This window comes from Carassius carassius, chromosome 14, assembly GCF_963082965.1.
Source record: "Carassius carassius chromosome 14, fCarCar2.1, whole genome shotgun sequence".
In the NCBI taxonomy this organism is placed as follows: domain Eukaryota; kingdom Metazoa; phylum Chordata; class Actinopteri; order Cypriniformes; family Cyprinidae; genus Carassius; species Carassius carassius.
Window position 1 is genome coordinate 23,292,776 of NC_081768.1, and position 12,788 is coordinate 23,305,563.

General features: G+C 39.1%; 1 protein-coding gene across 1 annotated transcript; it reads left to right on the forward strand.

The window, feature by feature from the left end:
• The first annotated feature begins 533 nt into the window (after positions 1–533).
• Positions 534–3,752, forward strand: LOC132157377 (mRNA decay activator protein ZFP36L2-like). Its single transcript, XM_059566711.1, has 2 exons — positions 534–835; positions 976–3,752. The coding sequence occupies exons 1-2, from the start codon at positions 743–745 to the stop codon at positions 2,071–2,073; spliced, it is 1,191 nt and encodes a 396-aa protein (XP_059422694.1). The 5' UTR covers positions 534–742; the 3' UTR covers positions 2,074–3,752.
• The last annotated feature ends 9,036 nt before the right edge of the window (positions 3,753–12,788 follow it).

The window sequence follows — 12,788 nt, forward strand, 5'->3', positions numbered from 1 at the left end:
GCTAAAATGCACTTTATTTATACAGGGAAAGATAAGCAGAGGAAAAGGTAACAGTCAGATAAGTGTCAAAGTTTCTCATCCTGTGTATTAGATCTGGCACAACTTCAAAGCTTGGCCTCTCGGTCTCGATTATGCAATCGCTCTTACCCACTAAACATTTCCTGATATCAGAGCGACCAGCTCGACCCGCATGAATCACGCGCGCGCACGCACACATACTAGTCTGTGGATCAAAGTTGTCCTAAAACCAAAATGTGTGAAAATATAATGTACTAGTATCTATATATTATTTTGAAGCATTGGTTGACTTTTCTTGTTTTAGAAATGTATGTTGACTGCACCGAGTTCATCTTTTAAGTTGTTGGGTGCTGGAGAGCTGCTGTGAGTGAGAGCGCGCGCCGCAGGAGGGGTGCAGAAAGCGACCAATCAGATCCAGGGTCCCTGGTAACACTTTGAGGCAGGGCGTAACTTTGAGGCAACTTCCTTATTAAGCTCCTCCTCCTTTAGGCGAAGTTCTGAAGCTTATATCTGCGCGAGAGTAACGCAGACTCTTCACTGTCCTGGCTCAGCACTGCGCGGTGGGAGAAGACCAACAACAAAAGCACGCAACGAGGAACCCAGCTTTCCTTCTCTGAGTTTCAGAGCACATCTGAGACCAGCCTTTTCCGTATCTTTTGCACAAACTCTAAGCCAGGGGCAAACTAAACGCCTTCGCATCCAAAAGCTCCAGGTCGGTCCTCAAATGAGAAATCATCTGCTACTGTCTTCTTCTGAAGAAACAGAAATGTCTGCGACTATCCTGTCCGCTTTCTACGACATCGACATGCTGTACAAGGTACTTTGCTGATTTAACAAACAAGCTTGCTTCTTATATTTGCTGGAACTTTACAAAGTTATTGCATGGCTGAAACGAGTGCATAAATAGTTTTGCAACTATGCATTGATTGTAACACTTCTTTTCTCCCCTCTGTACAGCAGGAGAAGAGCCTCAACATAAACGCCATACACATTAACAGCATGCTGGATAAGAAAGCAGTCGGGGCCCCGGTAACAACCTCAAGCAGCAGCGCCAACAACTGCAACTCGTACGCGTCAGGATTCTTCCGCAGAAACTCCACCAGCAACATGGAGTCCATGACAAATGGCAACAAGTACCCCGCCAGCTCCTACAGCAGCATGAAGGAGAACTCCATCATGAACAAGGAGAACAAGTTCCGCGACCGCGCCTACAGCGAGAACGCCCAGCAGCTGCAGCAGAAGCCGGGCTCGCAGATCAACTCCACCCGCTACAAGACGGAGCTCTGCAGGCCCTTCGAAGAAAACGGCGCTTGCAAGTACGGCGAGAAGTGCCAGTTCGCGCACGGCTACCACGAGCTGAGAAGCCTGTCCCGCCACCCCAAGTACAAAACCGAGCCCTGTCGCACTTTCCACACCATCGGTTTCTGCCCGTACGGTCCGCGGTGCCACTTCATCCACAACGCCGACGAGCGCAGACCGGCGCCGAGCAACGCCAACAGCGTTGGCACGGGAGAGTCCCCCAAGTCTGCCCGGGGAGAGCCGATGAGCGGCTACGGACAGCAGCAGCACCAGCACCGACCGAAACTCCACCACAGCCTCAGCTTCTCGGGTTTCTCCAGCCAGCACCACCACGGACTCGAATCGCCCCTTCTCGAGAGCCCCACGTCGCGCACTCCGCCTCCCTCCAGCGTCTCCTCCTGCGCCGCGAGCTTCTACGAAGACGCTCGGTGTCTCGGAAACAGTGCCTTCTCTTTCACCGGCCAAGACCTCAAAGCCCTACTCGCGCCGCTGGCCGTGCACACGCACAACGGTTATTACGCAAACCTTCAGGTCAACATGGGCGACGGCCTCGGCCACTTGCAGTCCCTCCAGCGCCTGTCCGAGTCTCCGGTGTTCGACTCGCCCCCCAGCCCGCCTGACAGCATCTCTGACCGGGAGAGCTACGCCAGCGGCTCGCTCAGCTCCTCCGGAAGTCTCAGCGGCTCCGAGTCTCCCACTCTGGACGGCGGGAGGCGTTTGCCAATCTTCAGCAGGCTGTCGATTTCCGATGATTAATCTGCTTTTGTTGTTGTTGTAGTGGACTCGATAGTAGAGGAATCTCCCGTTTAGATATGTTGTTAAGCAATAGACTTTTAAATATCGAGGGAGATGGATTTGTTTTTTTAGACGCTCGACATGGCATTAGTCTTGTTTGAACTGCTTTGAAGGCATTCCACCGGTGCAGTTTGTTGCATTCTCTTGGTCTTTTTGGACCACCTACTTTCCAGATTTTTGTACAAAAGACTTGTGAACGTGAAAGACAGAGCGGTTTCAGATTTTCCTTCATCCTTGCCAAGAATATGCCTTGACGAAAAGTATACTAGTTTTCAAAGTATGTGCATCCATTCCAAAAGTTATCCAGTTTCTCAGCGCCACCCAGTGGTTCTGCCGGGTTGTGCAGTTTGAAGCTCTCTCGTTTGGCTTGTTGGGAAATCACTGCTGATGGTTGAATATATCTATTTCTTCTCTTTTTTTTCTCTCTTTTTTTTTTCTTCGCTGATACGAGTGATTACATAGCAGTGCTTAACTGGCTATGAACTATTTAACTTATTTATTTTATCTTGTGAAAAGTATAGGCTACATTGTTAATTGTCCATACTGTATTTATCGAGTATGATGAAGCAATAGATCTATATTCTTTTATTATGTTTAAATTATGATCGCCATTATTAATCTACATAAAGTGGAGTGTATGTTCTTTTCACAGTAATATATATTTTTGTTTGGTCTCTTTTTGTAACTTCACTTTATTTTATTGTAAATGAGTTAAAAAACAAAAACAAAAAAAACATCTTAATTTAAGAGATTGTATGTGATATTTATTTCATTAATTTTGTTTCCTTGTTTACGTTCATTAAAAAAAAACAGTTTGTGTGATTTGATGTTTGTTGGGATCTTTTCAGAAGGGTTCTTTTTTTTTTTTTTTCATTTTGGAGAATCGTCAGACACAGTTTGTCTGTAGAATGTATAAACTGTGGTTGGCAGAGGACCGTCCGAACATGTACTAGCCTTAAATTTTCATAGAAATCATATTTCAAAGATCCCAAGTAAATCAATTAACCAAAAAGTATTTTTTTTTTTTATATAAGTATATATATCTATACAATGCACGGCAGCCACGTGCATGAGAATGTAGCAGACCAGAGCCCCAGTGTATTACTGCCTAGTGCCTGTGGGGATTCACCATCTTACATTGCCTTATGATTAACCAAATAAAGTATTTTCATACATGTTATTGTTTTACAACAAGAGGAAATGAATGTAGTTTGTCATTTAAACTTCTTGGAAGGTTGTTACCACTTATCAAAGGAGAGAAATAGAGACTTAGAGCAACCATCTGAGTTGTATTTTTTTCTATTACTCCCTATTCCTTGCATTGTTTTGCCTTTTTGTTTGTTCTCTTGCTTTCCTATGATACGGTAATGGTCTGAATCTTCCAAACTTGCTGGACGGGGAAGAGTTTGAACACATTTAGTTTGTACATAGTAGGTACAGGGGATTGGCACTATGTACCTTTTTTGACTACTTTATCAGAAGTAAAGCTTTTTGAATGTAATAAAAAAGACAAAAAGAACAGGATTTGTAACATATTTGTTTTTCGCGGAGTCAGTTCACTACAAATTGCGTGTGAGACTGTTAATTTTGTACTGTACATTTTTGTAGTTCTCCCAATAAAATAATTGTGAAAAAAAAAAGTTTGGAATGTAGTCCGTGTGGTTTTCATTGAAAAAAAAAAAAGAGCCATAATGCAACAAACTTATGCAATAGCTCTTAAAGTCACACACACAAGCCACCTTTTCTATTCTTGTTGTTCTTTCCTGAAAACAATCTCTCTCTCGACTCACATGAACCCTGAGGGCCTCTGCATGCTGAGGTCGAGTCTAACCGCAGTGGTCTGCATTCTGTCTGCATACTTAGCTGCCCGTGAAAGACGTTATAGGGGTAATCCCAACCTGCTAGTTTTGTTTTCTGTGGCTGACTAAGACTGAGCTAATCTGTATGCAGTGTCAAAACTTGTTTGGTGCATATAAATGCATATTTCAAACAATGCGTGATTCATGACAGTTCGCTTGCTTTGGTTATTTGACAGTACTTGCATAACACAGCCTTCCCTAAAATAAACAGAAGAAAATGAGCGTTCACTCAAGAAAGGATGAGAGGGTTTAGCGCACTGCCATTCACATATTGCTCACCATTCATAAATGACCATGATTCACATGTGGCTCAGATGTACACAAAAGAGACTGCAGGGCACACAAGCAAACTTGACTCGGTTTAGTCATTCAAAGCCATTTTTGCCAGCGTTTTAAAGCACTGCGGTGACTATATAAGCTATCACCACCCCTTAAGTCATATATAAAATAATGAAGAACGATAACAGCGGGCAAATATTTATATAGCCCCACTCTATTTATGATAAAGTGTTTATCAAGACCCACGGCGAGCCGCTCAGTGCCAAATGGGCCGTGATGTATTTCTCTTGTGTGCTAACATTTGTCCGTCAGGGATGTGTTGTAAATCTGAACGCCGTGTCTTATATGTGTGACTGCATGCGCTCGAGTGTGCATGTTTGTGTGTCAGCGTGGTAAATGGCCCTGGAGCTCCTACAATGACAGGAAACGCTCTGACTTCTGATTATGGCAGGAAAGACCCGGTTCCTCACCACCTCCCATTTCCAGCCTCTCTCCTGGCTTTGTCATCTTTATTGGAATCGTCGGTCAGGTCTTCTGAAAGTTTCTATTTGTGTTGCACTGTGTTTAACAGGAATTGCCGGGGAAGGAGGGGTGCCAGATTCATGAAACACTGTCATGTCCAGTAAATAAAGGGGCTTACTGATATTCTATTTAAAGTTTTAGTTCTATCTATCTATCTGTCTGTCTGTCTGTCTGTCTGTCTGTCTGTCTGTCCGTCCGTCCGTCCGTCCGTCCGTCCGTCCGTGTGTCTGTCCGTCTTTCCATCTGTCTATCTGTCTGTCTGTCTGTGTGTCTGTGTGTCTATCTGTCTGTCTGTCCGTCTTTCCGTCTGTCTATCTGTCTGTCTGTCTGTGTGTCTATCTGTCTGTCTGTCCGTGTGTCTGTGTGTCTATTTGTCTGTCTGTCTGTGTGTCTATCTGTCTGTCTGTCCGTGTGTCTGTGTGTCTATCTGTCTGTCTGTCCGTGTGTCTGTGTGTCTATTTGTCTGTCTGTCTGTCTGTGTGTCTATCGGTCTGTCTGTCCGTCTGTGTGTCCATCTGTCTGTCTGTCTGTCTGTCTGTCTGTCTACAAGAAAAAACTTCAAAGTAATCCTGCTGGCTCTGCATGAGAGATGCAGCTTTGGCTCTAACTCTTGAATATTTCACCAAATAGCAAATATTTACTCATGATGTGCGGAGGTCACCGTTTACAGGCCGACAGACGGTGGCCCGGCGGCGACAGTATCCATAAAGGGCAGGATAAGTCCAGTAGAGTGTGTTTCCCTGCTTGAGTCAGTTTCCTGACCCTGGACACATCCTCAGCTCAGTGAAGAATGTCACATATTATAATACCGCTAATATCATTATAAGAGCACTTCCTAAACTGGTTGATCTGCACATGTGAGTTGTGTTGAAACGTTATTGCTGCTAACAATGGGTGATGCCCTTACGAAACAAAAAATATATATATGTTAATATACTGCAAAATGTAATGCGATTTATTATACATTTCCATATATTTGACACTAGTGCTTATATTTTTTTTCAGTATACAGCAATATATGCATCAACGATATAGCTATATATTGACACATACACATACATTTAGAAAAGAAGACAAAAATAAATACTCATTGTTCGATCCTTTGTTGAGTAGGTATTGCACATAGATGTTCCCATATAAATGTGGACACGCATACATACACACATTCACGGGATGAGTTACAGCAGATTTCTTGTTCCCAGCATGCTTTGCTTCTGATTGTTAAAGGAGGGTGTTATTTCATGTGTTTTTGCTCGATATTAATATAGACGGAGATCTGTTAGTGTTTAACGTTGTATTATTTTGAAATGTAAAAAGGGTTTCTGGTATGTGTAAGTTTGTGGGGTTAGTAATAATAATTACTAACCAAATAATAATTAAAGGAGTCATATGATGTTGCTAAAAGGAACATCATTTTGTGTATTTGGTGTAATGCAATGTGTGTATGCAGTTTAAGGTTCAAAAAACACTATTTTCCACATAATGTACATTATTGTTGCTCCTCTATGTCCTGCCTTTCTGAAACGTGTCGGCGAGGTTGGGGTGGAGTGGGATTGGTTACGTTTTCAACCATTTGTTTGCTTGTTTTGTTTTTTGTCTCAAGTAAGACACTGTATGAAATTCACGTTGCATGATTTGTCTGATTTTTATGTAAAAAGGGCGACAGCGCACTGCATTAAAAGAAATGAAAAACAAAACTAAAATTAAATCATCTTTGAGAGCAAGGGGCCCAACGCAGCTTGCGTGCTTTGCGAATAGGGAGGATCGGCCTGAGAAACGACAAATAACAAGCGCTGCTCTACACTGCTCAAAACTCACGTTTGAATCATTACTGGCAAATTCTTTAAATATGTAAACGTACTTACAGGCTGTGAGTCAGAAGCGCCAGACTGTCCTTACAAAGTTGGAATTGCCCCACTTTATAGAAACAGCCTGTCTGCACAGCCTTCCCAGGAACAGTCCTCCGTAAAATGTGCAGACAGTTGATCTGTCCTAACAGTGTTGTAAATACAACTTAACCACTGATTTCTAGTTGTGTCCTCTTCTGGAAGGTCAAACTAAGTAGTTTCACTTTCACAATTAAACACAGCTTCTCCACAAAAACAGTAAAAATACTGTAAAATATTACTACAATAAAAAAAAACATATCTATTTGAAAGCATATTTAAAATGCAATTTATTCCTGTGATGTAAAGCTGAATTTTCAGCATCATTACTCCAGTCTTCAGTGTCACATGATCCTTCAGAAATCATTCTCATATGCTGATTTGATTCAACAGTTTTTTGATACAACATTTTTTTGATGAATAGAAAGTTGGAAAGAACAGCTTTTATTTGGAAATAAATATCTATTTGTAACACTTTTTTTTTGTAAATCTTTTTGTAACTTTTTAGCAAATGTGTCTATGTTGAATAAAAATGTTAAATTCTTAATAATATTAATAAATGCTGTGTATTATGGGTTTCAAAACAATATAAGGCAGCAAACAAATTTTCAACATTACAATCAGAAATGTTTCTTGAGCAGCAAATCAGCGTATGAGAATGATTTCTGAAGGATTATGTGACACTGAAGACTGGAGAAATGATGCTGGAAATTCAGCTCTGCATCACAGGAATAAACTGCATTTTAAATATGCATTCAAATAGAGTTTTTTTTTTACTGTAGTAATATTTTGCAATATTTTTACTGTTTTTGATTAGTTGAATAAATGAATTATGGGGGGAGGGGGGGGGCTGATGGTTAACGCTGTGGTTATTCTGCTGGACACCTGTGTGAACAACACTATACATCCATTAAAAAACACCAGCTGATTAAAACTCATCTGTATTTGTTTGCTCTAGCCACTAGCTTTGATATTTAATTCAGTGGCATTTACTGAAATCACTTACAATACTGAATTTACAAATACTTTTTGGGACACTGTTTCTAAAGCATTTTGATGACTTAAAATAACATATATATAAAACTCAAAAAAAAAATCCATTGAGCTTGACCCAGTAATTCCCTCTATACCGGATACCTCCCTTGTTGTTTGGCCAGGCTTCCCCAAGACTCTTCATTGTCTTTGTCATTGTCTCAAGTTTACATTTGCTCAAGATGTTCCTTCTGAGGTCGAGACAAACAGACCCTGGACAACTGTGAATGGAGCTCCAAAATAGACCAAATCCGCAGTTCTGATCTGATTTGTTTTGAGGCAATGCTCCTTGTGCTTTAAGACTGCAAGGAACTTTTATTTGTACTTCAAATGGACAGTAAGAAAGATATGAGTATTTACTTAACTTACAATTCTTTATTCTCACACAGAAACTAACAGCCTGCCTTGCCTTATGGAGCGTGTGCGGTGGCTGTGAAGTATTACAATGCATGTATTGTGTAGTTGTTTTGTTAGATTGGGTGAAGCTCAGCTTTGTGATAAGGAAGTACTCAAGCTGTAATAAAAGATGTGACAAATTTGTGTTTGATCCTGAGAAACGTACTGTACAGTATGACATTCATGTATGAATCACAAATACGTATTCGTTTAGTCACAGTTATATCGGTACAATTTCAGTGTTGTTTGCAGATACTAACTTCGTTATTCGTAAAGTTTTTGGAGATTGTCAGGCAGAAATGTGTGCTTGCTTGGTCATATTGAATGTGCACTTGTAGTATATTTCAAATCATAAAAGTACATAAAAAAACTGTACTTGCAGAAAAAATAATATTAATGAACTGAATTTGTACTTAACAAGAGTAGACTTTCACAACTATGTTTCTGAACACTTAAAGTGATAGTTCCCTCAAAAATGAAAATTCTGTTATGATTTACTCACCCGCATGTCATTCCAAAACTGTATGTGTTTCTTTCATTGTTCAGCAAAAAAAAATATATATTTTGAAGAACGTTAGTAACCAAACAGCTGACGGTAGCCATTGCCTTTTTTGCATTTCATAGAAGTTTATGACTACCGTCAGCTGTTTGGTTACCAACATTTTTCAAAATATCTTCTTCTGTGTTTAGCAGAAGGGAGTAAAAATACTTATGCAGGTTCGGAACAACTTGAAGGTGAGTAAATCTTGACAGAATTTTCTTTTTTGGGGACACCATGCCTTAAAGTACAGTTTTAAGAAGTAATTTTCAATGCACTTAATTGCAATTTAATCATTATAGATGTGAAATTACAAATATATTTTCAATAGAAATTATATTAAGGAATATTTGAGTTCAGGCAATACACAATGTATTTTACTAACGTAATTATGAAATGAGATATAAAGATCTATTTAAGCCCTTAAACTATAATACATTTTCATTTAATTGCAGTTCAAATGAATTTAAGTGTCTGAAAACATTACATTCAGTTTGCACTTAACTATATATTTTTAATACATTATTTAAAAGCATGCTTAAGTGTACTTTTCACAAAGGGAGTACTCTCAGCTAAACATTTTACACTGTTTAAAAGATAACGTGTCAATTCCAGAGAATGTCCCAAAATCAGCACAAAAAAAAAGAAAAGAAAAAGAAAAAAGTATAAAATTCTGTACGGCCAGGTGATCAGTGCAAATCTGAATTGAGTAACATTCGCTTATATAAACTATTTACAATATCAAAACAGTAAAGTTTACGGCCAGAAATGTGGAAAAGATGCTTCAGTGTGGTGGTCTAATAGTTTGCAAGTAAACACACACTCCCGCTCTTTGCTCTATATACACAAATTCAGTGGATCGTAAAAGTGGAAGCCTTATTTGAAGACGTTTAATTGGCACACACCCTCCAGAAATTTCTTGGCAGTGTGACGTGGGTAACTGTACTCATTTGCGTTATTACTGAGTAAACATTTGGTTCGGCTCCCCAACAGAAACCCTTGAGATCTCTTGGTTTATGATGGAGGAGCGTCTGTGTGTGAATGAATATGTGTTTATGGACCACAAAGTAATTGGACAAAATCATCCAAAATGTTTATACTGTACCGTTACTGTAGCTACGCTGAAGGCGTGTGAGCTTGGCCGTTATCTGCTGTGTTACTGGTGACACTGGTTTGCAGCTGGCAAGAGCGTCACTCTGGAACATTTGTGAGAAAGAAAGACAAGGTCTTCAGGTTTCAAAGGGTCAGAGGTGAGCTCTTTACGGATATTAGGTGAAGTTGAGTCTGACGGGAAAGTAGGGTGGAGGACACCGAAGCGGAAGGTGCGTGGTCATGTTGAGATTTCATATCGACCGCTTTTCAGACAAAGACGCCGTTGATAAGGTCTCCGAGGGAAATTAGTGTTTGTGCATGTCAGGATGTTTATTATCCCTCTCTTTTCACCCTTTCCCTCTTTCTTTCCCCACACAGGTTCTTCAAAATATTCTAATGTCTTATTTGTTTTTGAGATTGATACTTTAAAATCATTGGCCACACTTTATTTTAAGGTCATTTTCTAGCTATTAACTATTAATAATGCCTTTTGCCTCAGAAAATTTAATTATTGCTTATTAATAGTTATTAAGGTAGTTGTTAAGTTTAGGTATTGGGTAGGAATCAGGATTAGAGATGTATATGGGCATGCAGGAAATGTGCTTTCTAAGTACTAATAAACCTCCAATATTCATGTCAATAAGCAGCTTGTTAATAGCAAGAATTGATCCCTATACTGAAGTGTTACCAAATCATTTCTTACCTTTATTTTGTTCCAACATGCATGACTGTTGTTCATTTGTATAACACAGAAGGAGAACTTCTTCTGAAGCCATCCAGTAGTTTCTGTGATGAACAAACTGAAATGTAAGAAATTTGAGTTATTTTGAGTTAGGAATTTAGGTGGTCCCAGTTTAATTTAAGTGTCCTTATGTACTATGTGCTTACATTTAAATAATTAATTTGACACAATGCACTCATTGTGTGCATTCTTGTTTTACATTGTACTTGTATTTTTAAAAACACCTGCATTATACTGCAATATACTGACCTGCAATATAATATGTACACAATAAGCATATTAAAAAGCATACGTTTTTCATGTAAGGACATAGTAGTTAAGGCACCTAGTATTAAGCGGGACCTTTAGGTAATACTTTAGATTAGGGAACACTATTAACACTATTAACACTATTATTATTAAGTTGTTATAGTAATTATAAAGCACATATTAATGCATTATTTTGCATGACCATATTATAGATCCCTTTACCCTACCCCATACCTAAACATAACTACTACAACAGCCACCTTACTAACTAAACAGCAAATTAAGAGTTCACTGAAGGAAAACTGTGAGTACTGTATGTGTTCCCTAATCTACAGTATTACCGTATTATTACTTAATCAGTTAATCCAGTTTACAAAATTGTGAATATTTTCATGCTGCTCCTCACAGAAAGCTATCATATGACTTTAGAAGCCTTTAAGTATTGCGCATGAATCATGATAATTATGATTGTGTCTTTTTGTTTTAAAGCTGCAGGTCTTATTCCCAAAACTGTATGGAAAACAGCATTGGTGCCTTATTCAGAAACAATAAAACCATATAGGTCTGTAAAGATGGTGAGCAGATTTATTTTAATTTTTTTTTCTTTTTTTCCCCTTCTTCACGTGCATACTGTACATCTACAAGTACATCTACAAGTTGTTGTGCAATGACTGTATAGTTCTAAAAAGAAGTGCCCCATGCTTTTGAAGTGGGGGGTTGGGACGCTGCCCTCTGCCCGATATTGCCCTTGAGAACCAAGACCGGACCCTTAAACAGACTCTGAGCCAAAGAGAGTTACACCACGAAAGGGATTCTATTGGAAGAATGTCTTTAAATAAACCATGTCCTATCTCCATGCACACTACACGCTCATGCTCACGCCCACTCAAACACGCCACAAATAAACTTCTATCTGCCGGTCCGCACACACACACCTCATGTACTGACACAGAATCAGCCCATAACTAATCCAGTCAGTGTCAGTCTTGTACCTGTGCTATTTAGATTTGTTAAACATGCAGCAATAGCATAACAGGTCTATATCCTAATACGACATAAACAGAAAATAGCGATATCATACTGTAAACAGCATGCATTCCTTACTGAGTTAAAAATAGCTCAGGTAAACATGTACTGATATGTGCTAACATTTATATTTTTGCTGTATCCACTCGGTTCATTGCATTCAGTTATTGAGACCTGTTCACATCAACGCAAATACTTGGTGCAAAATTTTCATTCAAATATGACTGTTCAGACCAATGGGTAAAATATTCGAGATTTAATTTCTGATAGTAGGTGGCGTAGTAAGTTCTTGTATTTGCAATGGTAATTGCGCATACTGAAGACGTCACTCAAGTCACTATTTTTGTTTGTTTGAATGTGTGTGGTACGAATTAAATCTAGACAATCTACATCTGCCATGCTGGCCTTGTCATGAGTTGTGTGGCTTCACTGTCATTCATGGATCCTGTCCTGTGGCTTTGTGACATAGTAAAGTCTACATTGATGTGCACTTCTCATCTTTTAGCATACTGTGAATTTTGGACTCTTTTTCACTTACATTTTTTATAACAAGGAAGCAATCAACATGGACACAGAGATATCTTAAAGGTAGTGTAGGCAATATCAGACAGGCTACCATTAGCAAGCTAGTTTTGAAAGCATAAGATCCCACCCTCCCTGCAAAGCACTTCATCTGGCTTCAACAGGCCTTAACCCATAAGCAGGGTTAGAGACGGGATTCAAACTGAGGGTAATAAACATGCCCGTCAGTCTATAAAAATGCTGGCAATAATGTAATTTATGAGTTCTAAATGTACTTTTTTGTTTTGAATATTAACATGCATAAGCTATAAGAAATACACACTGAACTCTCCAAAATCCCACTTTTCTGCTTTTCATATTCAAAATATTTGACAGGCAGAGAGCAGGTTAATCTTTTCTGATTGGCTAAATTTGTGTGATATAAACTTATTCTAAAAAAAAAAAAATAAACATCGCATTATTGGATTGTAAGGACATTTTTTTGTACAATAAATCTTTTTGATACTGTTTAGTGTAAAAATTTAATTGCTATA

Coding starts and splice junctions, on each gene's coding strand:
- LOC132157377 (XM_059566711.1), top strand. CDS start 743: ATGAGAAATCATCTGCTACTGTCTTCTTCTGAAGAAACAGAAATGTCT. Junction 836..975: donor ACATCGACATGCTGTACAAG/GTACTTTGCTGA, acceptor CCCTCTGTACAG/CAGGAGAAGAGCCTCAACAT.